The 27,830-nt window shown below is 39.9% G+C and overlaps 1 protein-coding gene across 7 annotated transcripts in view; it reads left to right on the top strand.

Annotated features, from left to right (window-relative positions):
* Positions 1-27,830, top strand: part of rgs3a (regulator of G protein signaling 3a) — a 135,965-nt gene that overhangs the window by 43,791 nt on the left and 64,344 nt on the right. For 6 of the 7 annotated variants that reach the window (XM_053866674.1, XM_053866709.1, XM_053866700.1 and 3 more), the window contains 6 exons: positions 140-572; positions 2,509-2,548; positions 3,729-4,063; positions 6,339-6,416; positions 8,053-8,164; positions 12,266-12,309. In XM_053866674.1, coding sequence (XP_053722649.1) covers positions 140-572; positions 2,509-2,548; positions 3,729-4,063; positions 6,339-6,416; positions 8,053-8,164; positions 12,266-12,309 — 1,042 coding nt within the window. The remainder of the gene's footprint in view (positions 1-139; positions 573-2,508; positions 2,549-3,728; positions 4,064-6,338; positions 6,417-8,052; positions 8,165-12,265; positions 12,310-27,830) is intronic. The other variant, XM_053866684.1, reaches the window with a different exon arrangement.

The raw sequence follows: 27,830 nt of genomic DNA, 5'->3' as shown, positions 1-27,830 counted from the left end.
CACAACCTGGATGGTTATGAAAATTTGGCCCCTGGTATGACTGAGTTTGACATTCCTGACTCATGGCTTCTAATGCTTTTCATGGATAGAGCATAGGTTTGTCTTCCTCATGTTAAAAGTGACTTCTGTTGTCCTGCAGAAATAGTGCCAATGAAATCACACTGGTTGTTTGGCGCACGGGCCCCTCTGCCAAGCCCAACTTTGAGGGCCTCATCCACAGACCCTCCTACAAGCCCTCCACCTCAAATTACGATGCTCCCTCGCCACCCACCCGCAGGCGTGCTCCTGATATCGGCACCAGCAAGACCCCTCCAGCCGTGCCACCACTGCCAGCCCACCACCGTGCCACCGCCAGCCGAAGGCTGCTGGTCAACGGCTCCGAGGCTGGGAACGGAGGTGGTGTCGGCTTAGGGACTTTGAGGTGGGGGGCGCAGGGAGGATCGGCCGAGGAGCTGGATGGGAAAGTGCGACACCTACACCACCCCCACACGGCCACACTGAAGGGCACCAGAGTGAAAGCATCCAACGGGGACAACTACATCATCCTGGCACCCATCAACCCTGGAAGCCAGGTATCACAGACTGGTGATGGGCTGCATCTTCATCATCTCCTCCGCCCGCCTCATCCTCACCTGACTCATGTGGTGGCTCATCCTAGATATGTCTCGTTACCGTACATCCCTGCTGCTGATAGATAGAAGGACTTTCAGATCAAGGTTGCCACATTTGATTTGTCACTCATGACATTTTTGACACACACAATACAAAGCTTGTGTCCTTGCAGTAATGATAACTGCAAAAAAGGATTGATTCCATTCAAGTGGTCGGATTGATTCTGGAAAACGTCGTGTCACGAAGAACCAGTGAAAGATATTTCAGTGTTGTTAACAAGCACAATTTACTACTGTAGCCATTAGCACACATTTATGTTATTTTATCCACTTCACCAAAATTACTGTGAATTGTATGCATTAGATGAAACACAAATATTCGCTGCTGCTAAGCAGTGCACACTGATATTGTGAAGTTTTTTTTTTTTCTTAAGTTATTTTCCTTCTATGAGAACATATTAAATGTTCCTTATCATGGAATTTTTTGCTTGTGGCATCACATTTGATAATGTGGTGCACTTGGAATTGGTGCACTCTTCGTAAAATGCTCTCTTCGTAATGAAGTTTACACTTAACCTGTCATAGTTGCATTTGAATTACTTTTTTTCTGTAATTAAAGTCAGTCTCTTCAAGTCCTATCTCTAATTATCAACAGATTATAAATGAGAGCGAACATAAAGTTTACTATGATGAATAAATGCAAATAGATAATAATATTGACTCATGCATGCACATAAAAAGGGACCATAATGCTAGACTAAAGTATTGACTGTTTGAAGCAACCATCATTTTCAAGTTTATATATTACCTGTCTTTTCTTCCAAATATCATTAACCGATGTTTTCTTAAGCACTATACACATGCATTTATTATCTGAACACACATTTCCTGATGCTAAACTTTATATACCAAGGTTTATACTTCATCGTACAGTCGTATGCTTGACATGCACTCAAACATGTGTACATAGATTTGTGCTCTTGACTGCATCAAGTGACACTCGTAATGTACATGAGCAAAATAAAGTAAACTGAATAAAGAAAAAAGACTCAACTCAATTCCTAAGTTATTAAATCAAATATTACTAACCAATTAACCAAAAAGTCACAGTTGTTCTGAAATGTTTTGAGAGACTGCATGTGTTCTTGCTACTATCTTAGTAGCTGGGATAAAAAGCACTTACTACCTGAACAAACTAACCGAAACATGCCATCTCGAGACTCAGTCGACTGCATCACATCCATATCTTAAATAGTGTAAAATTAAGTGGATATCGTTGCGAAGAAAACATTTGGGATATGAGGTATGAGCCAGTACAAATAGGTCAAGACAAAACAGTCAAAATTTCAGCCTGAGGCATTAATTTTGTGAATTTCGGTGATGCTGGTTGCCCGCTAAAAATACCAAGAGTCGCATGGAAATGGGTCACTATGGTGAAATATCACAGCAGGCCCATTCTTCCTCACACGCAGAGGGATTTAAAAGTTCAGGCTGCTTTAAATTTCTACTCTGACAAGCTGGTAAACACGCACACATTTTCAGAGCCTTAATTCATCTGAACAACCTGTGAAGTGGTGTTACCCCTCCATCACTGTCCCCCCCCTGGATGACTGAAATGTGTTATGACAGGCCCAAACCCTCACTGGCACACTCGGGGGCGCTGTCACATGGGCTCTGAGTCCTTGAAGTAAACACAGTGTCATGTGAGGCAAGTCCAGCTCGACTGAGACAGTAAATGATCAGCTTTTGTTCATACAAAGACTGAGCGGTCCATTCTTAAAACTTACCGAAGAAAACGTTTGTTCAATCTAGATCTAAATTATTTTAACATGTGTTTTGGCATTGGCTCATGCTGCATTTACGATTGTAATATTTTTTTGCATGATTCTGCTTTCAGATCTTGAGGCCTGTATACCAAGATAATCAGGCAACCTTAGGTAAGACGCGTCATTGTGTTATCAGGCTACTGTACATTTTTTTGGTGCATCAATGTGTGGCTTTTCTATGCGCTTAGTTTTTTTCTAGTGTTCAGTCCTAGACAATACATTAAAGTTTATTGATGGAAGAGTCTCATCCACCAGACCAGCAGCATAAGTGAGCATGTCCGCAGAAGATGTGGCCACAAAAAGTAAACAAATTCCATTCTATCTTAAGTGGGGTCATGGGGCAGCTGCTAGGGTAAAGAAGCCTGGGTGATGACCACCCCAAAAAACCTCCTCTTGGTCTATTCAGGTCTTATCAATGTGTTTCTATGTCAACAAAATTACGTCTTTCTCATGGATCGGGATGCCTCTCCTGTGAGTTCACTACCTGTGATAATGGCCAGAAAGGTCCGGTGCTGTTTCTATTATAAGATTATATTTAATATAAGATGTGGCACTAAATTTAATACAAAAACAGACTTTATATGCACAAAACTTGCACCTGTCTGTAGGCTGCAGGGGTCCAATGAACAAAATAAACTTAGCGATATTATGAATGCTGTCGATATTATTGGACTCATCACGTCAGAGCAATGAAATTACAGGCGCTTTATTTTCATTGAAGCAATGCTCTGTTTTCGCCCGTGTGTATTCTTGGCTCTTTCCTGGTGATCCCGGAGCCTCGAGCTGCCGCTGAGGCCTGCGGAGCGTTGTGATGTCAATGTCAAAACACCTGTGATTAAAATGGTCTGATGTGATGAATCTTAATAGCCTGGTACCATGAAACTCGTCTGGCATTAAAAATCCATACATTAGCTGCATCATTGTTTCAGTCATCAGGTTCAGAGCATGAGAAAAGTTGGTTACCTCATATGCTACCTCATATTTTTTGATAATTGGTAATTGATTGACATATTTCTTAACCATGCCTTTAAAGAAAAGACACAAACTGAGCTGAAAAGATTGAAAAATACTCAATTTAGAGTTTATTTTTTGATGTTGATCGATTTTGAAGAGCAAAGTTACAAAGTTATTACTCAAATAGTTATGGACTATTATTATGAGAAAACTCGAGAACAATGTTAATGAATTTTATTGTGATTATTAAATCTGCTGCTCAACGCAATTTTTTCAAACACACAAAAGTGAATATCTCTCCATCATAGCTCTTAACATTTTCTGTGTGATTTCCAAGCAGCCAGGCTATATCCCACCCGTCAGATGCCCGGATCCCAAAACCAGAGTGTGGGCAGTGGGAATTACGCTGCAGGAATGAGCAGCAGCAGCGGTGGAGTTGGAGGTGGCGGTGGTCTCTCAAACCGTACCGCTTTCTTAAGGCGGTCCAACAATGCCAAGACGACAAAAACAACTTCCACGGCTGCTACCTCTTCCACACCGAACTACCAACAGCAGAATGCCAACTTTGCCAACTACCAGAACTGTACGATTGTACGCTCACACACTCCACATGCCAACTATGGATATGTAAAAGTGGCACCAAAGATACTTATCTTCCCCATCTTTGTTCAGGTGAGAACGTGCAAAGAAACCTTTCTTAATCATCCTCCCCAGTCCCTCCTGTCACCCCATCCTTGAACCTCATTGGTTGTCTTCCACTTCTCTGTCTGCAACATTCTTGGTCCAACACAGTCTCCTCCAGCCTCTGGCATCCCTAACCATGTCTCCAAACTTCTGATCTTGTCCTTTATTGTCACTCTCAATGAGAACTTGAGCATCTTCAATTCTACAACTTCTGACTCTCATTCTTGTTTTTCTGTCTGAGCTGCCATCTCCAGACTATTACATGTCCTACCACAGACCTGGACAAAGTGCGGCCCGGGGGCCAAATGCGGCCCTTTGAATGTATTTATTATGATGTAACTGAAACATAACTTTCTCATCACTTTTCTGAATTAGGAGTATTTTAGGAGTATTTCTTGTCCCCTCAAATACATCAGTTAAAAGTAGTTTTGAAACCAACATTTTATGTGCATTATGTACTTTCATAATCACACAAGATGTCATCACTTGATTTTATTTTCAATTTTCTCTTACCCTCCTTTGGGTTTGACAGCCCCTCTCAACCGTTACTATAATTAACGTGGCCGCTGAGGAAATTTTATTGCCCACCCCTATCCTAGCAAGTTTTACTTCTGTCCTATAATGCCCGGTTTTCACTTATACTACCACTTTTCTGCCACTGACTGATATTCATCCCCACCAGTTCCACCCTTCACTCTCCGATTCACTTCCCTTCATCTGTATTCACTGTTCATAGTTGATTTAAAGTAGTTGAGCATTGAACTTTGAACTGGATCAATTCAAATTCTCTCTGCTATTGTCTCGTGTTTTTTTGTCTAGCTACATGGTAGTCATATCACCACATAACAGAATTTCTCACACACAGCAAAGGAGAAGTGCTGTTTTCATTTTTAATTTCATCCTGCTGTAAAGCTCAGCAGGCAGTTTAGGGAAGTGGAGTGACCAGTGAAGGTCAAACTTGACTTTGCTGCGGTGAGAGATATATCAACTCTGTTAAAGTGATACAGTTAAAATAACACTGGTGATTATGACATTGGGTGTTCAAGATTTTCTCTTTTAAAGTTGGGTTTTAAGTCACCATCACTTGCTGAGTTTGATGGTTTCTGAATAATTGAAGCCATGTTTCATAATTTTGCTTTAGGCTTTTAAGGTAAACAAACAATGGCCATGAAATATTCAGGCCACATCAGTTTCTAGTTGCTTTTGTGCATTTTTGTTTCTAATTCACAAGAACCCCCCGCATCTACTCTCACGATAAATATTCCAGACATTTTTTAATAATCTTTGTGTCAGCCTTGGTAGCTGATATAACTGTTATGTGATGGTAATTCAGCAAGAAACACAGATGAGTCATTTTGTCAGACTAATTGAAAGAAAATTGCATCCGATTTCATCATCACTTTGAATCTGTGCATAATTTGGGAAAAGGTTTTCAGAAAAGTATGTTTTATTTTTACCTACCTCTAGTTCAGATAATGCCTCCGTCACAAAAGATACAATGTGATGTAACACATTTATGTAAAATGTATGAATGATTCATCATTACTTTTGCTTTGCTTTTTTTCTGTTGCAATTGTTCATGAGGTTCAGGTTGGGAAGTGACTTAGTTTAAGATTGTGCTCTAATTTTATTGAAAAAGATGATAACATTCCGCAGGGATATGCTCACTGGCTTCCCAGAACCGCAGGCTTCTGCTCAACTTGGTGCAGTGCGCTGCATTTGTTGTCACTGAGAGTTAAAATGTACCAAGTGAAAGTGTGTTGTCATGATTAATGTGTGATTTAAACATTTAATATCTGAACCTTTGGAAACAGGGACTCTAAATTTGCGACAGATGCTGCTTAATTCAAAGGTAGCAAATGGTTGAGGCATCCAACACTGTTGCTAGATTCTGCTGAAGTGAAACCATTCTGTCAATAGGTTATTCTTATTATTGCAGCCACAGGGTTTCACACCCGGTGAAGTGCAGACTCACTCACGCCAAAATAGTTTTCTTTAATACCCTGAACTCGAGGGGAAGTTTTGTCCTCCCACGTCGATGCATGCTTGTTCATTTAAGCTGTCAAGTCAGACGCTGACCACATTTGTTTCAGTACATATCTGCTCGCTTTCACTTTCCTCTCGTTGTTTATGTAAGCGGTTTGGACTGCAGAGACAAAATGGACTTGGTATTGTTAACCCTAACCTTCAGAAATGCATGCATAATTCACAGCGAGGCAATGTGAATGTAACATGTCTGATCAACTTTTTTTTTCATGTGAAGCCTCTGGATCTGTGCAGCAGGAATCTGATCATATCTGAAGAAATGATTCTGCATGAGAGCAAGCATCACTCTTTGAAGGTAAGTGGATCAGAATTGTCGTGCTGACTTCTGTTGACAAGACATGAGTATTGTAATTGATCTTCTTTTTGAGGGCCTTCATGAGACTCACACTCATTCAGAGGGAAGGGATTTGTTTAACTTCACTGTGTAAATAGGTTTGCGTTTAAACAGAGGTTTGTGAGAGGAACATGCTTCCACAACGACGCGAAGTCCTCCCATGTTATTTCTGAAAGATTGTGTAACCGCACAAATCGGGCTGTTGTGAGATGTGATCAATAATTAATGGACAAAAAGGAGGCTGTGCTATTTCTCACTGACGTACAAAAGAAACCGTGTTGCTTCATGTGCAGACAGAGCGAACATAAAGGCCATCTGTCCCGAATTTGTGCTGCAAAATGCAGCTGGAATTGAGTTTTTAAAACGACAATAATGTCTCCAAAACATTGAAAAGCAGCTGTGAACTACATATATGGGATTACATAAATTATTAATCACTATTTGATACAACTTATACATCAGCAGACTGCAGAAGTGTTTGTAGTTATTATTATAATTATATCATTTTTTTATGATTATATACATGAATGCATGTACACTGTAAACAAGAAAGAAACATAGATGAATCACCTAAAATAAATGACATTTTTCAACATTAATATTTGTTTTCTTTCACTACTTAAGATTTATTTTTAAACTTTTCTGCAGATGACACAAGGCATTTTATCATGGCCACTGAATAAAATAATTTGGTTAGAAAATAACATTCACTTACTTAATAGACTCTACAACTTGCATTCCAACACCAGGTGTTTACAGGTCAACTGTATTGTTGATCAACTGGTTTTCTGTACATAAGTAATGGTGATCAAATACAGATACACTGGAAAATGCCCATTGAACCAAGAGTCTGGTACGGTGACTCATTCGGAACATCCCCACATCCATCATTAACTGCTATATTGTTGTGTGTGTTACTTGAAACATGAGAAATCTGTCAGTAATGATTGTTTTTCTCAGGAAGCTTGTTAGTCATTGAAGAGAAGGACAACCCATTGTTCAGCTAGGTCAAACTTTTCACCCCATTCTGTGTGTGTGCATGACTTCTTTCCCTCCCTGTATAAGGGCTGTGTTGCTGCTCACGACACAACCAAGGTGTAAAATCGTGTTTTAGCAGCTCATTGTGCAGGTGTCATTTCATTTCTCCTCTTTGGAGCTCTCCCTCCTACACAAACATCCCAATCCAAACATACGAACACCACGTCTTCTTTCTCTATCTCACATGAAGAGGACACCACAGAAGGGAGCGTGTAAACACCAGACCGAGCTTCACCACAGATTTACATAAATGTCCCTCATTCTCAGTGGTTTTGCTGCTTTGTTTCTAGTTATCCGATTTTATTTCAACTGTCTCATTTGAATGCTTGACTGACAGGCCTTTTCTGCCATAATGAACAGAGAGAAGCCATTCATGAATGCTGCGAGACTTCCATGAATCATCTCATTAACTGGAGAAGTTTGTGTCCAGAGTTTTATGACAGCCAAACATTTCATCAGTCAGAAGACATTATTTTCATGCGCTAAATGCTCATTGTAAAATGTGAGGTTTTATGAAGAGATTTCCTTCAAATGTGATGGATATTGCGTTGTTTTGTAGGTGACGGTGTTCGTCTACAGCGACCTGATGCTGGTCACTCGAGAGGACGAGCCCGGCAGATGTAACGTCCTTCAGAGTCCCTTGTACTTGCGGCAGCTGCGTCTTCAAGATGGTACGTTCTATGTAACTGAAATGTGTCAGGTGTAGGTTGAAGATGCTTTTCTGAGATTTTTCTTTATCTGTCAACACTGACTGTATATAACAATAAAATGAAAACACATAATAATAATAAAAACGCAGCTCCTCAGAGTGACACTATATGCCCACTGAACACGAATGCGAAATGGCTAATACAAAATCCAAAAGTTAAAATGCGTATCGGGAGAATGTCACAATATAGTTTGTGTCTCTGAACAGCCCTGACAAATTACGTCCTGGTCCATCTTCCTTCGTTTATTTAGCCCTCTTGAGGTCAGGGTAAAACTATAATGCAGATTGTCTATGTTTATGACAACTCATTCACTGTTATACCTATATTGTTATACTGCACATGCATATACATTTTTTTCTTCATTATAAAAGTCACAATAAAATGCTTAGTTTAATTCTATTTTATTCTACTCTATTCTATAAAACTATAGAAGCAAATTTGGCAAAAAGCATTTAATAATAACTTCCAGTTTGCTCTTAGTTTTTTTTTTTTTTTTTTAGCTCCTTTGAGCTCCTCTGTGGAAAATGAGCAAACCAAAGAAACTAAAAGACAGTACAGAGAATTTAGGTACTGAATATGTTGTTAACTTTGGAATGTCAAAACTGAGTTCCCCCTGTGGCCTTAAAAATAGTTTGTCAAAAACGTGAGTGAGAAAAGTTAGTGTGCTTTTACTGTAGTTTGTTTTGTGTGTAGTCCGTTGTGTACATGAAGTATTAGTGAGCTATGTCATGTCCAAAGTGGAAGTGCAACATAGACTTACAGGAGTCAACGTACGGCACTGTAGCTGTGCTGATATGGTCAGCCAGACCGAGGATATTTGGGGACAGTCGGCCAAATCTCTATTGCTTTGTCTCTTTGGCCCACAAATGCATAAACAGCCTTTCCCTCCAGCAATAATAGCAGGGCGACGAACCCAGCCAAGTCAAATAAATAGGATATGATTGTAAATAACAATGTTTTGTATGGTGGGTGGAGTAAGCGGCTGATTTGTGGCAGGCGGGCGGATCCATGAAAGTCCTGTTCAGTGCGGTGTAATATAGTGTTGTTTTAACTAGCATTGTTATCATCATGCCACTTACTGCCAGCAGATGGTTCCAGCATCTGCGAGCATTAACATATCAGTTTGAATAATGGAAGAGGTAAGTGTCCAGGTACATCAATATATTAGTGAAAAGAGCAACAAAAGCAAGTTAGCAGCAAGTAGAAAGTTACAGGTAAATCTGATCGGTCTATCACTGCATTCATAAAAGATTCTCACATTTTCACATCTGCTTTTGTACTTAAGCTATGTTAGCATCCAAAAGTAACTGATAAAATAAAAAAAAAGTGAGCGAATAGGGAAGTAGGGGGACGTCAGGGAACTGCTGTTCAGTCCACCTCCTCATAGATTTGAGTCATTTATGGTGGTTTCAGCATACCTAAAGGATTTTTTCCATCTTATTTTCTGGCTTAATTTATGTGTGAGATAAAGCTGTAGATTTGAACTTTTAAATATGAACTTTATATCAGGTTCAGAAAGACATCTGATTCTATTAAAAGCCATGATGTTTCCATCCATTTTCTGCCAGTTGTCCAAATTATATTATTTTAAATTGTCTTTTCAGGTTTCTTTGTTTTAACTAGTTATATTAATACATGAACTTCAGATGAATGTTAAAAAGAAACCTTTGCAGTTTTACAGTTTTAGTCTGACCCCTGAGAGTTGCATTAATATAACCAAAGGGCCAGGCTATTAGTCTCTCTGAACAGGTTGGTAGTTCATCCAATAAGAACATCTAGAGTAGTTCACACATTTCACTTGGTGAAATATGGTTGAGGCTAAATTTGACATTGATCACTGACACTCCCTCATTTGCTGAACCTCGACTGTATGGCGCAGATGGATTTCCGTGAATCGATTACAGGCTTGTTTTGAGAGGTAAACGATTGATGAGGAGATTATGTGTCGTCCAGGTCACAGAATAATCATCCCATTATAAATGCTAGCCAAACAAATGCTGCTTAAACAAAACAAATTGGTCTGATTTAGTCTGGATTGGTTTAAATATCCGCAAGATGGCTCTTCTGTCAATATTGGCTCTTGTGCCAGCAGCTAGAATCCGCCCTCCTCGGTTTGACCAGATTTAATCTCAGGAGAAAAATGTCAAGTGAAAACAGGAAGCCAGAAAATTCCAAAACATTGCAAACAAGCCACAGAGCAAGCTTCTCTGTGGGATCCCCACTGTGATGTCTGCATTCGGGGATTCCCACTGGTTTTTATCCACTTAAACTTAGACCCATGCTCTGGACTTCGGATGAGTGACAAACACACGCACACACACACGCTGAAACCTGCCTCTCCACCCCACTGCCTGTCATTGTTATTTTGGCTCAGCAGCTCTCTCAGGAAAGAGGCGCCGGGGGATTGTGTTTGTTTCAGTCAGGGTGTGTTTGACATGTGTGTGTAATGGCACAAGTTCAATACAGCAGCTTCCCCGTGTTCCTGTCATCCTGATCCTGAGCGTGGGAATCACAGATTTGGAGTCAAACGCTTGCAAAATCAAGCATTTCTCAGTTGACACAGGTCTTGCCTTTAATGGGGATTTAAATGCAGTTTACCCTCAGATGAATGAGAGTCGTCTTTTTGTTTCCTCGCTCTTCTTCCAGTCCACCTTTTCATCATCCTATAACCAACGCAATATTGAATTAAAAATATGACAATCACATGAAATACATTGATGGACCACGGATAAACCTTATCTTGATAATTAAAATAAATGTTTAAAAAAAAGCAAAACAATTACATTGTTGCTGACTTGAAATCTGAAGGTAAATTAATCTGGGAATACAAAAATGTGAACTTTTTAAAGAAGATAGTGTAATAATTTTTTCCAGAATCAATTCAGCATTTGAACTTCAATACTCCTGGTACACTAAAATATTGCCCTTGCAAAACTTTCCAACAAACATGGGACTTTACTGCCCCCCGATGGGTCTGGTGCGTCACTGTAAGATCAAACCTTATTTTAGGTATGCTGTTAAAATTTGTCGACGTCTTTACGGGAAGTTAAATAATGGTGTTTGGGTAAAAATATTCCGTAAATTCCATAATCGCGTATTCATTGTGACGGTAAGTATTGCAGCTTGTGGAAAGGATAATTGGAATGAGAATCAAACGGATTCTTCGTATATTGTCACTTCAAAGAAGCAATTTAATTTCAAATGCAACTTGGATATATTTTAACTTACCTCAGAGGAGCATTAATGAGATAATCTGTCTTTTGTGATAATTTAAGCTTTCATTATTATTAAATAATATAAAGATTTCTGTGTTTCCTCTGACTGCCTCAAGGCGGCGCTATTGTCCATCAAGCTCTGACCCAAGAGTTTTTCATGCTGATGAAGACTCTTAAAAAAGTCTGTTTATTGTCTGTCACGTGACTCCCTCACTATGCGGCCTAAATATGTGTTTGTTGGTCCATTTAAACAAATTGTACAACATGCTGACCTCGTAATGTTGATGATACTCCGGCTGTTTATTATTTCCCCAGTCTGTGGTCTTCGGTTCACTGGGGTTTGGTTTCAGTGTCCTGAAGTGACGATCTCTATTTAAAATAATTACATTGTTAGGATTTATATTTTTTAACTTCCTTGCATGCTAAATGTGGTGTCATCTGCTGTTTAGTAATAATAAATGAATTAAGATTCATATATGCAGATTAAAGTAACATATTTTATCAAACGTATTTCATGTTTGTAAAGGCACTCCACTACCCTCTTGAGGTGTTGACCAAAGCAAGAGGCATTGTTGTGTCTGAGTGCATTTGTCCGTGTGTCTCTCTGTGTGTGTGTGTGTGTCATCGAATTAAATCCATATATCTTGAGACCGGAGCCACAGGCCTGTCTGGAAGAGCTGCGTCTGTGAGTTATGGCTGCATGTCAGGGGAACCTTTCTTTTAATAATTAGGAACTGCTCAGTGGGCTAGGACACTCTTTATGTTCCAGATCCTAACAAGCAGGTCAAAAGAATCAAAAATGAAAAATGACCTACAAGATAATAAGCAGCGTTTCTTTGTTTTACAGATTATGCGGAAGAACTCAGATTCTACCTGATCCATATGACGGAGGTAAGTGTGTGTCTGAGATTGTGTTTATTGATTAAGCAAGATGATGGATTAAGTACATAACAAAACGTCTCAAAGGAGGAACTATGTCTTTTTAATGGCTGTTTGTTTGTCGGTAATGGCATCAGAGAGACAACGCTGGCATTAGCACTATGATCTGGAATGTCAGTTAAATGGCTGCCTCTTTCAGCCCTGGTTTCAAACTAGAATATGGTGTCCAGAAGCTTTGATGTTGACTCGTGTCAACTTCTGTCCGCACGGATCTCTCCGAACATGCACATCTGCCATGTGATTATTTCCATGAAGGAGGTAGAATGGGTTGAACATCGTCCTGTCTCCCACCTGATCTCACTGATGCAGTCGATATCCAGCTGGCTTTTTAAACCATCATGTTGGGTTCATTTTGGTACTGCTGGGTGCTGAAGACTGATTGCAACCAATCGATTAAATGCACTTACACCGTCTGTAGAAGGTACATCCTCCAATAATAATAATAATAACAGCCTTTTCAAAAAGATTAGATGGTGTTTTGTTTATCAACTTCAACTGGCATTTGACCCGCCTCTCCCCTCTCTGCTGTCATGCCAATGAACCAAGAATGGCTTGAAATGGCTTTGGGGAAGAAGGGACAGCAATTCTGATTTTTAAGTTTAAAGTCATAGTATTTAAGAAAGAAAGTTTTATTTTCACATCACCTTCCTAAAAACACATTCAGGTCCACTTTGCTGCACTGCTCTTGATAAGCCTAAATAAGCCAGACCAGCCAGGCTCATTGATGCAGCCCAAAACCTCAGATTTATTTTTGGCTCCCAGCAGAGACAACAGCAACAATTGCACACCATTAAATGGAATAAATCCATCTACATGTCAAAGCAGGTGTGCGTCGGCCAAATAAATGCTAAAACATGTAAATTATTATACACTGAATGCTTGCATCCTGTACTGCTGTTCAATAGAATCTGCCAAATGCTCACTCACTGTTGCACTGTGTTTTGGCAAGGTTTTTTTTTCGGTTTATCGTTTTGGAGTTTAAGTAGCCACTAGACATCTCTGCTACTCACTGCTCCAGAAAAATCCTGACTAATGTTGACTCACCGTGCTTACAGTACGCTGCATCTCACACTCAGTCACCCTGGGCGAAATATTACAACCTCCACTGTGAGACCTAGACAAAATTCAACTCTCCATAAGCACACAAGTCTGGTTTCTTTTGTGCTTTTTATGTGTTTCTCCACTCTGCCACTCTAAGTGTTTGGTCTCTAACAATGAACCATGAGACCAGTCACTATTGCATATCTGCCAACCATTTCTCCACTCAGTGATCCATTGTTGCACCTTTTTTTCCAGACAACATTAATTTCCTTTCAGTTCCCTTTTCAATTTCCTCAATGTGCGACATGTATGAGCTGCGTACCTAGTGTTTCTCCCTCAGGCTACATGAGTCAGCTGACATAAAACAAATAGCATGCACAGATGTGAAATCAATCCTGCAAGTGATTCTGAAATATATCCACACACCATCCATATCGTAACAATCTTGCAACTTTTTTTTCTTTTGCCTGAAGAGGCGTAGCACCAGAGATTTTGCTTCGCCCCCATTTTGCTGCTTTAAAAAGGGTTTAACAGGTGAGATCAAGGCCAATCAAACCTCAGCAGAGTTAGGGACCTCATGAGATCATTTCCACACAAACAAGCCTCTGAGTCTGAGCCGGATGCTGCAGAAGCCTCTCTCAATGCTGGCTGCAAATGTCTGCTCATATGGTTAGTCTTCGTGCTGAGCAGCTCTCTGAAACGCCTCATGATGCAGTGACACTCACACAAGTTGTCACACTAGTTTTTGCTTTGAAATGTGCTGCGTAACCTCATTAGCAGCTTATGAATGTTTTAAAGACTTTCTATTCTGAGGGACAGCACGCTGGATGAGAGCTCTGTCCCACAAGCTGGAAAAGATAAAGGAAACAGGCTACGTTTTAATGGTTTCTATCCAATTAGGAAACTTTTATAAATAGAACCTCTTGCGTAAGACAGCATGGGAGAATATTTAAGGCCGATTGCAATCGCTCTCACGTCAGAGTACTTTACCCAAAAGATGCAAAATGTCTCACATTGCAGCATTATTTCGTGCTTGTGGGTTGACTCAGTCACTTTGACAGACCTGCACTTTCAACAAAAAGTGCAGCTATATGTTATAGTTGATACACTTGTCAGCTCTTCATTTCATACTTCAGGGAGCAAGCTGCCAACGCCGCAAACACTTGACTCTTTATTCCTCCCACCGGAGAGACACGTTTGATTCTCCTCTTCTACAGATTATTTACTTTATGTGATCTTTAAAAAAATGTTCCCTCCACTATTTAAAAAAAACCCCACTTAGGATAGGATAAAATATTGTCATTCACAAACATTGATGCGCTAATTTGAAAAGTGTTTTTTTCACACATCTGGTGGTCATCACAACGACAGGCATCACTTTTTATGAGTAAATCAATACACAATGAATAAGTACCTTTTAAAATCCAATGTCCAGGAGACTCTCGAGCTGCTTGGTTTTATTTTTGAGAGATGAAATGTGGAACTCATTGGCATCAGCTAAATAAACTGGCTGGTGAGTTATTCTTTTTTTTTTTTTTTTTTAATGGCATTCATTTACATAAGTCTGTCCTTTAGAATCTGTGTTCCACTTTTATGGCCATTTTCTCTCCTACTGCACGCGAGTTGTAAACTTCCTTTTGCCTTGTTCCATCTATAAATCTCATACCACTCTTGGTCTTGCACACACTTTGAATGATCGTTCTCAAGACCTGCTTTATTGTACATCAGAATATTCAGAGGAATTGTATTCCTCTGTTATACATTCATCTTTTTTTCTTATCATTGCATTGCATGTGGGGGCAGGAGTCGGCACAAAGTTTGCTGGACTTCCCTGTCTCCAAACACCTCCTCCTGGGCTACTGCGGGAGTACTGACATCCGCAGGTCAGCTGTGATTTGACAGCTCCTGGGTCTGCACAGGGGCAACTGTCTTCTCTTAATATTGAGATCTACATTGAGTCTCTTCTGGACGATTTTTCGTCTTATCTGTTTATGGACACTCCTACCCAAAGGATATGATTATAGGTTTGACCAGGAATTGAGATTTATTGACAGATCCCAGACTTTTCCTTTTTGCTCAGCTCGTTCTTTGCTCCAATAGGCCGATACAACATAGAAGTGCTGCCACTAATCACACTTAAGGCAGTGTAGTACTTATGCCAAGGCTGTATGTGGCATTGCGACAAACTTGAGCAAGTTTGCACCACAATAACACAAACATCATTAGCGAAAAGAAAACTGCGTTCAGGCATGAAGATTTTTAGTTAATATATCCATTGAAACCCAAACTGTTTGAGCCATTGCTGCCATATAAAAGAACAATATTAAATTCGCAGTGAATAAAACGGAATATTGTGCTCTATATAAGGAGTTAAACTCGAGAGTTTTCAGAGAACACGCATTATTCTGTTATCTTCCATCATTGTTGTGAAGTGATTGAAAGAACCAAGCATTCAGTATCTACTGGATGGATAGCCACCCTTCACGACTGCACTCTTTTTTCATAATTTCACGTTTCATAACTGAAATTAATTACCCTGCTGTCATAAAGCTATCGTAGATTGCTTCAGACTAAAGAGATATTTATGTCAGTGCCTCTTTTTTAATGATCAACATGCCCATTTTAATGAATTAATGTATTTTATTTTGTTCATGAGTTGCGACAGACAATGCGATTTTTGTGCTGAAAATCAGACATGTCTAACATTGCAGAAATATTTACTGTTGAAGTTGCAGAGTCACATGGATGGAATGGTTACGTAATTAACGCAGTGATGCACAAACTGAACTTCCGGTGATCATGTAGAAATATGCTTCCTCTCAAGAGACCACGCTACAGCATATGTGGCTCGCCCCAACAACTTTTCCCAAATGACCTTCTTACTCTAGCGCATCCTCGCTGAGCATGTCAAGCCTCTGCTCACATGATCTCTTATCTTGAAAGGTCTTCTCTGTGGCTTCACTATTTTTAAATATTCATCTCTCCTTGTTTGCCATGCTCAATGAAGTTGCACAAACTCGGATGGTGCGGTTGTACCTTTCATATGAAACACAAGGTCCACTTCTTCGTCTTCTCTCGCCCTTCTCCCCGCTGTAGGTCATTCACTCGGAGCAGCTGCTAAAAAAGGAGCTGATCTAACCCAGATTTACACGTGAAAGTGAAAAGTGTGTGTGTTGTTGCGACTGTGTCCCGGCAGAACAGACAGCCGTGTGTAAAATATGTCAGTGACGCAGGAAGAAAGGAAGCTAGAAAGGGTTTTATAGGTAAATGAAAAGCAGAAGACAGGCTGACAGCATCCTAGATTTCCTGGCTGCTCGAGTGCATCTGGGTCAATATCAAGATTTCAAGTCATCATGGGCAACTTAGCTGACCGGGTCGGGCCAAAGAAGACCTTCATCAGGGGGGCAAACTCTCTGCAGAAGCACCTGCTGTCTGACGTTGGTGATGTAAGTGCTGCTGCTTCATGGTGCTGCTCGGGCTCAAAATGTCACCACAATTTATTCCAGCTCGGCAGGAAGTTATCTCTTTATTTTGCAGCTAGGGGATGCAATTTTAGCTTAAGCTAAAGCATACCTTTAGCTTCAAGCACTTACTGACTGTGTTAAAAATGTAGTCTAATTTCATTTAGTTTAACTGGTTTAATAATACGGTTGCTCTTTACTTATTATATTATATTATATTATATTATATTCACTCTGTTTGTTAAATTGTATTTTGGTTTCCATCATATAGATGGAAAACAGATATTCAGATAGATCAGATATTTTTTCTTATGTAATTACATTTAAGAATGTATTTTTTTGACCTCGACTTTGAACTGTTTGCAGTGTATTTCATAGCACACATGGTGAAAGCTTTTTTCTCACTGAAATGTTACCTTAACCGACTATCATATATAATTTTATATATAATATATTAGGCTTATTCTGCATTGCAAATGTTGGTGCTTTGTTTCTCTTTGTGTCATTATTACACATCAAATGACACAATTTGACAACCGCGGCTCCTATATTATGAAATTATAGTTGTTGAACACTGTGTGTTCATTCTGAGATTGTGAACTGAAGCTTATTACGTCGTCACATTTTTTTTATATTTTATTTTAACTGAGTAAATGGACAGTTCCATTTTACACAATTAGCAGAAATCCACACTGGTACCCATTAGTTTCTAACTGGCAGAGTGCATTTCCTAATAAAATCACTATGCATCCCCTTTGGCCGCTGCACAAGTCTGTACTGTCATCGTATCGTTTTACAGTTTTATTTTGCCCATTTCCTTTTAAGAGCCTCTTTCAGAGCAACAGAAATGATTCAGTGTTTGGAGATATGATTATTGAAATGAGCTTGCGGGTTAAACTGGTACACTGCCAAACTAGGTGAAGTCACAGTGTGATGGTTGGTGTGTAGGCCATGTAGCGGCAGGCGCTGGGGTTCTGTGATCCGCCTTACACAGTACAGTATTGTGCGTATAAATGCTCTCTTTTTGCACGAGCCCATACAGTAAAAGGTCAGATCGCTCCTGGTATGCAGAGGGTGATGTCTGTGTGACGGCAGCAGATGAGGTAAATAAGAGTTCCATTTTAATTGGATTATTTTTCAGCCAGATTCCTTCTCGTTCCGTTTCCTTATTCAATAATGGATTTTAAGACCTTTGATGACCTAAAAGTACAGCTGGTTTCATTCTGCGTAGTCTGGGATGCCTTTTTAATGCACTTGAGTGGCTCTATGATTTCAGGCTGACTGCATGATGCACCGGCTGTTGCTCGGTGCCTGGAGGCGGGGTGTGAATGATATGCACCTGGGGGCTCTTGTCAGCAAATTTTTTTTTTTATTGTAGCCATTAATAACGTAGCAGGGGCAGCAGGAGTCTCTCCGGGGTCAGATTAAGTGGAGGAGTACTCACTTAACTCATGATGAGACACAAGTTTTGCATCACCAGCAGCTGTATATCTAAATATGATCACCAGCATTTCTTAACCTCAGCAGGGTAGATGTATGGCTTCATTTTCTAATAGGCAGCCCTTCGACCAGATCACTAGATCACTAGTGTCTAACTCATAAACACAGACACAGGCTGAACAAAATGTGTTGGAACCACATTACAGTATGTGTCACTGGCGCTCCTTGAAGGTTGAAGTGGGGTCAAATTTCAGAGGCTACATTGGCCATAATAATCCGTGTGTTTGTTCCTCTTCATCAAACGCTCATAACACAAACATCCTCTCGCGCTCTCTAAAACCACCTTTCTTCCTGTTAGTTTTTCTGTCTTTCAACCTTTATGCATATTTGATGACATGATTATTGTAGATCCTGTGCTTAGCTTTTACACCAGTCTTCAAATAATACTACATCAACACGCACAATAATCTGCATTGGCTGGTGGGATTTGGCTTCTTAAACTTGAGTTTGCCACACGTGATCTAGAATGTAATTTGTTTGACTTAACATTGTAGGTCCCACATTTTTGACAACATGATTTGTTCAGAAAAAATATCCACCATATATGCAATGTGCTCAAGCATGCCTAACTAACAAAGTTATTGTTATTCAAAGACAAAAAACTCTGTGCTGCTCACCAAAGAAGCTGAATGGAAACGTAACTGACAGAGCCAACAAGAATACAGCAACTTTGTAGCGATCGTTTTTGTGTTTCCCCTTTTAATTGTACTTTTATTCCTTCTTAAGTTTTGAACATATTTGTTCCAAAACTCATGACTGTGTTTCTCCAATTAATATACTGCAGCATCTGGAGTTACGCTACAAGTTTGTCGAGCAATTTACTAGCTAAAATGCTACTGGTATTAGCAGGAGTGCTACTGCTACGGCAGCAACTCCGGTGGATGGTGGTTGGGAGGAAGGAATGTTCTGTAAACTCTGGTTTGGCGGCTCTGATTCACCCCACTCAGTTGTGCCGTTTTAATGACTGGTGGCTGAACCGTAGTGGAGTCTAATGCTGCAGCATGTTCCATGATCATGTCTATTGCTGATGTATAAAACAGACCAGCGTTTGTTTCAGCCCAGTATAGTATAGAGGACCCAGACAGTCACCGTGTTTGACTGCGTATGGCCATCATAGATGCCATAGATGTCACTTATACTGACCAACAGACTAATATTTCCTTGTTCCTAAGTTTGTCTGTTTATTTGTCTGAATAAATCATTGGAACTCAAAATACGTGCTAAAAGACTTTAATATAATGGAATGTGTCTTCATGTTATTTAAATAAACTTTTTAGAGTGTAAAATGAAAAGTCAAATATTGCCTTGTAATTATGCGTAGTATATTCACCTTAGGATAAAATAACTGTATTTTGCTATTTATTTTGGTGAAAGTTTGATCGTTGAAAAACAGTTATGTAACTATACTGAACTTCAAATGCCTTTTTTTTTATGTAGTCAGTATTTGTTTTTTGTACAGAGTAGAAGGGGAATAAAAAGATTACTGGTCTGCCGTCCTCTCCTAAACTTCTGAGAGTCCTCTGTGTGCAGGTTAACAGATTAAATTGGGTTTATTGCACATGGTCAGGTGTGATTCATTTGCCAAATCCTGACTAGTTTAATCCTGTTATCATAGTATGAGCCACTGCCTGGACTCCACTGGTTAGTAAGGAGGTCCTTGTGGTGCGTCACAAATCTAATCAGACAGGCCATATCATGTGAGGTTTTTCATTTAATGATTGTTACTGAGCTCCACTGTTTCATTAAGAGATGTTAAAAATAGACATTTTTATCAACAGAAGATGATTTCAGAAAACTCTGAGCTCATCTTTTGCCGCCCATCTTCTCTGACGACAGTAGGAAGCGCCTCTGGCCACACGGGGTTGGCCAGCGTGGTCTTTTGCCCCATGAATAGACTGCAGGAATGTGGTCCAAAAAAACAAAGCATTTAAACGTCGGCGAGAAAGCCAACAAAATGGAGACAGTCCAGTCACAATGTGTCATTTGTCCGAGGAAGAAAATCACTTTTTTATCACTAGAAACCATAATTCTATTCCAGCATGGCTTCAGTCTGTCATTGTCACTTATTCAGTTTTCTCTTTCGTCATAGCACACTGCAGTTTTATGTGTGGAGCACAAAAATTAAAACTTTTAAAATAAAAAAATATATATTTCAAAAACAAATCTGTACTGCTCCAGATAATGATGTCACAATTCAAGCTTTGGTGTCCTTAGATATAACAATGCAGTGGTCTAAATTGGCTGGATATTACCTGCGAAACAAAGAATGTTCATTCCGAGTAAAGATTTGAGTCTTTTACAAAGAATCACTCCATTGACCACATGTGAGCAAGGGGTGTCAGGAACATAAGCCTTGCGATAATGTAGGTGTTACTGAATCCCAGCATCCACCAACTGGAAGCCTTGCCTTGGATTCTGTCAACAACCCCACATGTTTGAAGTAGAACTCTTCACAGATTTGGACATTGACGGACAAGTTAAGGGATGAAAAGATGGTTCTTTCATTTACAGAACAGGACCATGTGATTCCAGGAAATGTTCATGCCTAAATTGTGTTTAAAGGTCAGTGCATGCCATGGAGGAGTTGCGTTAATCTTTCCATTGAAACAAGCCCTTTGCCAATCAATTTTTAACTGAGCTTTGAAAAAAGGGAATTGAGGAAGGAGCTGTTTGGATGGATATGTTTCTCTCAGAAACATCAGCAGGGATTTCCTGCTCTCTCAACCAGCTGACAGGCTGCTTAAACATCATTAACTCTTGTTTACTTGTCACTTAAATGGACAAGCTATAAACCCATTAAATGCTATGGTTACGCTGCGTATCGCTGTGCTGCGGAGGAAACTTGAATATTGCTGATGGAGTACTGCCTTTCAGAAATGGTAGGGGCTCCATCCGTAACTAAGTGAATTGTGATAGAGTGACAAGTCAGAACACCAGGCTCTGCAGCAGTATATGAACTATGACTGATTTGGTGTGATCCTGTTAAGAATGACATAGGAACTGGCCAGGAAAAAAATAATCCCCTTTATACCTTGAAGGACGCTGACACAGTATTGTATGATTAATTAATTTTTTATGCATATATATATATTTTTTTACCAAGCTATTTCTTGTTTTTCTGTTTTTCCATTTTAGAATCCAGATGAGTATGAGATATCTAAACACGTTTCCATGTTTGTTTTAGGCATGATCTCATTTGGCAACACCCGGCTGCTCCAAGATAGATGTGCATTTGCTGTTTGTAGAAAAACATTTCTGCTCCTTAGGCATCAAATATTGACTCTTTTCAAGTGGACTTTTGGAGCAAAAGGAAGTCAGTCTAAATTGCATATTGACACATCAGGGGTTCATTTAAAGCCGTTTTTGCCATCCATGGCATTTCCTGATACCATAGTGAATGCCACGGGTGTCTACATTAGTCATAGTTTGATAATTTAAAGGGAGCAATAAACGTCTCACATTTTGCTCACATTGTTGAATTTCCCCACTGTGGGACTAACACCTCTCTCTCTCTTCGATCACCTCTGTCCGCTACTGTGTCCAGGGAGATTGTGAGATTTCCCACCCTTCATTGACCACGTGGCATTGATGTTTCAGAGTAAAATGTGATTCATGAAACTTTGACATGTTATTTTTAATTTAGTTTTTTTTTTTGCACAGTTCTTTTGGAGTTCAAACTTTTTTGAAGCTTATATGCCGTTATATTTTGTCAATCTAGACCAGGCCTGGCCAACCTGTGGCTCCCGAGCCACATGCGGCTCTTCACCAAACTTTGTCATTCCCTAAACTAAACGTATGGCATGTGTTTCACCTGTTATTCATTGTCCTTACATATTTGTAGGATGTGACTCTTTTCAGCAACAAAGTAAAACAATGTGGCTCTTAGCCTCTGACTGGTTGGCCACCCCTGATCCAGACTATTTTTCTTCAGCGGGAAAAGGAACAGAATGGCTCCTTTGTGACATGGTTGGCTCAGATGAACAGACCCAGGTGCTAAATAGCGACTGGCTCACAGATGACTCGATAAGACGAGGTTAGGTTTTTACAAAATTTAATCAACAATAAATCCGAAAAGTAACAGGGCACAGTCAGGAGGCAAAGAACTAAGGACGTCGCTATCCAAACACACGTAGCAAGAAAAACACCCAAGGACCAACAAAAAAAAAAAATGAAAACAGAAGAGGCAAATTATAAAGCCAACTAACGGAGACAACAAAACACGCACTCGGATATATCCACGAGGCCAAACAACAAAAAGTGCTCGGTGGTGGAATAATCAAACACACACACACACACGAGGAAGAATAAGCCAGCAAGTGAAAACAAGATACGAGTAACAAAAGGTCTCGCGGAGCGCACAACGCAGCTATCAAAAACAGGAAACAAGAAGAACAAACAAGAAAGCGGCAAGAAACGGCACACAAAAAAAAAGTTTTCACAGGGCTAAAATTCAAGGAGAACTTTACCGGAGAACGAGAATCAACCGTCTGGCAGCGTAGACTGGGACGCAGGTGTAGAAATCAGCGTGGCTTGATCATCAGATGAGCTCCAGCTGCGCTGCCATTAAGCTGGAGGAAACAAAGGAAAAGGAAAACACAGACAGGAAATAACAAAATAATAGCATAAGAAAACCATAGAACATAACACTTTGATTGTAAAGGTTGCCAAACCCTGGTCTGGTGTGTCGTGGCAATAAAGCTTTATGTGCCCTAATCCCTAGCCCTCCTTGTCAACGTTACGGGAGGCGAGACATTTGACTCAATAACAACATGCGTGTGTCAACGTACAATGCGGAAGATCTTTGGTTTCAATAGTCCACTTGGCGACAGTCGATTTTGTAAGACTGTGTTGGTTTGTACCGCCGAGACGTAAAACACGGTGGTTACTACTGTTTTGGACAAAAGATGAAGCAGTTCAAGCTGAGTTTATTGGATTGATGAACGTCAGAACTGTGCAGCTAGCTTTCAGATTGCAGTGTGCTGCGTCCGGTCAAACACGAGCTGTCGGTGAAACCTCCTGTTCAATGCTGGAGCAGCTTAGGTGAGCCGTGTTGACAGCAATCCTGCGACCTGCTGAAAACTCATCTGCCAGATGGCTCAAGGGGGAAGGCTTCATCCAGGGAGCACTTTCATCAATCTGATTACGGGGAAATGCTGTCTGTATTTTTAGCCACTCCATGGCAGACCACTGGCCATTCATTGAATTTTGTTTCATTAGCTCCCATGTTTATCTCTGGCAAAAGTGGGTTTATAAACAGAGGGGAGCTCATGTCATAGCTGTAGTAAAGGAACTACAGCATACTATGTATTTTAAAATCCTTATTATTGATTGAGAGGGATATTTCAAGTACTGAGTTCCTTGATATGACACTGATGTTCCTGTTTACGTGGGAAGTGCTCCTGCACTTCGCATCACCGTACATTCTAGTGTTTCTTGCTGTCGGTCTGTAGAGTCAATGACTGGGTTTTTTTATTTTTTATTTTTTTTTAGGAATATTAACTTTTTTGACTCCAAAATAAACTAGGAGATGTGATTAGAACGAATTAACACGAATCATTAAGTTTAGCATCAGATTTTATACATTTTTCTTTTTGTATGATTTTGATTTTCAAATATAAATATATGCAGTTATCGGCTGCATTAAAAATGTAATCCAGTGTTAAAAAAAGTGTACTATTGTACCATATTGATATACAGTAATAATAGATTTGACCCCGATTACCGTCAGTTTCCTTCATCCCTCATAAAATTGTTATTTAAACACTAATTTATGGACTACAAACTGGTATCATGCTCAATTTATGTAAGCAATGTTCCCTCTAATTGTGGTGGCACTTATCCTGACATAATAAATTATTAAGTCATATGCTTATTTTTGCATGAAAAAATACCAGCATATAGTCTAACAATGTTATGTGCATAAGAGTCAAACTACTTCTTGGCTCAAATATATTTTTTGGGGATTAAATCTTTTTCCCAAAAACTGATCACGAGCTTCAAAAATAGAAGTGTTGCATCATATTTGGACAGCAAGCAGTGTAAACAGACACTTCCTCTCTCTGATGTTGAGTTGTAAGCCTTTCTCAAATTTTGGGGATCACCACTCCCCATAATGCACAGATTTTCCAGCTGGCTGCTTTTTTTAAATAACTAAACCAATATATATCGTCTCACACACTTTCTCAGTGCATAGATTCAGTTTGATTTATGCGTTGCAAAGCTAGTTTGGGCCAGTCATGTGGTGGAAGTGAAGCAGTTCTTGCATGCCTCAGGGACCCTGATGTCTCCCATCACAGCTGTTTTTTGTAATGGAGGACAGTGGGGAGTTGCCTGGAAAAACCTGTCCATATGGGGCAATGCTTTCTGGGAAGACTATTTTTTATTTTGTATTATGTAAGACGCAATAGCATCCTCAGTGAAACTCAAAATGAGTTCACCAATGTTTGCTTCACTCTCTCTCTTCTCTCTCTCTCTCTCTCTCTATATATATATATATATATATATATATAAATAACAACAATAACAACAATGGCCCCATGGTTTGGAATCACTCTTTCAGGATGTAGTGTCGTTCAAAATCTTGCATTCATTTTAGAAATCATGGTGTAGGTGATTGCATCCCAGCATGTATGATGGATTTTATTTACAAGCAGATTGAACTGGAGGCATCAGAGAATTTGACTCACAAAATAGAAATCCTAGGCTTCACAGCAGACTCACAACGTTGCTTCTGTATGTGTTTTAAAGTCTGATCTTGCGACCTGCAACCTCGGTCGGTGCCTCGCTCTCCTGCTCCTACCTGCTTAAAAGTCAACAACCAGATGAGTCGTGCAACTTCTGCCAACTTGAGCAGGGTCAAAGCAGAGATAAGAGAAATTCGGAGTGCAGGAGCAGATGTTTCACAAGTACATAGAAGCAGCTTGTATTCAAGACGTTTGGAGTCATTCCAGTCACACGTTTGCTTGGCTTTTTTTAGAGTGTCAATGTATGAAGTGGCAGAATGGCTCTGCTTTACCAGTCAGGGCCAATGTAGATCTGTGCAGTAAATTACAGCAGTTCACAAGAGGGGAAGGCGATTTAAGATATTTAAAAAATCTGTTGAGGATTCATTACTAATTAATAAATGCAGCATGTATAGATTATTCAAGTGTTTCATTCATTAGATCAGAGTGCCTTATTATGTAGCATTTCACAACCAACCAAAATGTTACTTTCATCGTCTTATGAGGTCAAAGCTTGAGGTTACTGTGAACCCTCTTGTAGAGCCAACAGGTACATGCACATGCACTGATCAACTACGTCCAGTCGACATCAACTGTCTACAGTTTCCCTCCCTCTCACTATGTTTGTGCCTCATTTCTGACTCAGAACAGTATCTCCTTTGTGGACGTGGTTCATCCTTCTTCCTCAAGGTGGCACGAGGACCTCTATTATTCTGTCATACTCAAATGAGAGCAGCTGTGACTCGGCATGACTGGTTAGGTTGTGCACACATGGTCTCAGATGAATGTATTCGTCCGTTAAATCCTCGCAGGAAATCACTTTTAAAATATAAATTTGTCACTGTTGCTGACGATGATGGAGCTGAATAATAGAGCTTCAGTTCTCAGTGCTGGTGGCTCGTTTTGATGAATCAACTAATTATAGATTCATAAATAATTTTGTGCAGTAGACAAGGTTCATCAGTAATGGTGATATTTTTCAGGAAGGAACCAAGGCATTTTAGTCTTTACCTCTATGAAGGAGGGATCTGTTGGTCAGCAAAACCACTCACAAAATTGTAAACAGAATTCAAGTACATTTAGTGGAAAGGAGTGTCAGACTTCAATGAATACAGGACTGAGGGATTTGTCACTCTGTTGATAGAAAAAAAACAAACATCACTGTAAAAGCGACAAAATACAAGTCATGACTAAAACACAGCCTCCAGTGTAATAGGTTCTGTGGTGTCATAATGTGAAGAACTAGTTACTAAAGAAGATTGTCCGAGGCTTGCCAACTTGCATGTTGCGACTCCCCTTGAATGCATCACTATTCCCAGCACACTGTGACTGTACTAATGATCCCATTGGAGACCAGTACTCTCACACAGTAGTAATCTTTTGTGCAATGATTTTGCGGAATAATCATCTCACCCCTGTGACGTGTGAAAGTCAAAACAAAGCAGTCTCTGAAGGACTCGTTCATGAGCGTTGTTTACATGTTTTTAAACTCTCAGTTATTAAATTCGCAGTTACTGAGACACTGGATCAGCATGTGATCTGCGAGTGGATCTCAGATGGAATTGGTTCCTGCATTCTTCCTAGATCTGAAAGGTGCTTTCAGCATGAATGCGGTGATTAACATTGAATGAAAATCACCTTATGAATGGGAATGAGCTACTAGTGAAGTTGGTTTTGGGGTCAAACCCCTGGAAACAGATGGGTGATCTTAGTCAAGTCCTCTTTTGCACTGGACGATTGAGCCTCTTTGGACCACCCTTACAGACAGAGGGAGCCAAAACAACCCATTGTCACTCCCATGCGTAATATATTGATTCCGTCCTATACTTCCGCAGCATATCCTGCCGCTGTGGGTCACACGTAAAAGAAGAGAGAGGCTGGGGTTAGCTAAGGCATTCGTTGTACACCTAACAATGTGTCATTTGTTATTTAAAGCCCCTCAAATGGCCACTGTCTGGAACACGACATGATATGATGGAGATATTTTTTACTCCATTAAAACGCCATTGCATCAATATGCAACGGCTGCCTTTGTGGTAAGTATAGGACGCTAAAGTTCACTTTCCCAACATCGGTAGGTTACGCCATGGGAGTGAGGATGGGTTGGCCAAAACCAGACGCTAATCAAAATGAAAAGAAACTGAAAACAGTCAATCAGTAAACGCAAACATAAAGAACAAATGATTTCTAGCAGACAAGTTCTCACTTAGTGATGCTGTGTAGAAAAGAGCTTGTGGTTGAATATACGCTGTAGTTACATCAGAAATGGTCTTCTTGTTTAAACATAATGCTATGCCCACTAATAGCCGCCCTCTCCTCCTGTAGACTTAAATGAAATGAAGTGATGGATGCTTGAAAACATCAGCATTGATTTCTGCCATCTCTGACAAAGCTCCCACTTCATCATCTTGTGTTGTACTTGGAAACATTGTACTCTAGTTTGGATTTCTCATGTTCAACCTGTTGTACTTTGTGCTGACCCTCATGAATTCACCATGCTACACTATCTATTTATTGCCTTTGTCTCGGCGTGTCTGTTTTAATGGTCTGGACGCTCTTGCCATTGATGGAGATGAGGCGTGCCCTTTATGCAGCACTGCCTTCCATAATTAAGACAAAGCTCATGCCACAAATGACTCTCTGCTATTAGACTTAGAGCAGCATCTCCATGTTATGTTAACAGAATATCAAGGGAAACAGCACTGAAGAAAGATAGCATGAGCTCATATGAGGGGAGGAACAACAACAT

This window comes from Synchiropus splendidus, chromosome 1 (genome assembly GCF_027744825.2).
Source record: "Synchiropus splendidus isolate RoL2022-P1 chromosome 1, RoL_Sspl_1.0, whole genome shotgun sequence".
NCBI lineage: Eukaryota > Metazoa > Chordata > Actinopteri > Syngnathiformes > Callionymidae > Synchiropus > Synchiropus splendidus.
This window is presented reverse-complemented; position numbering and strand designations above follow the sequence as displayed.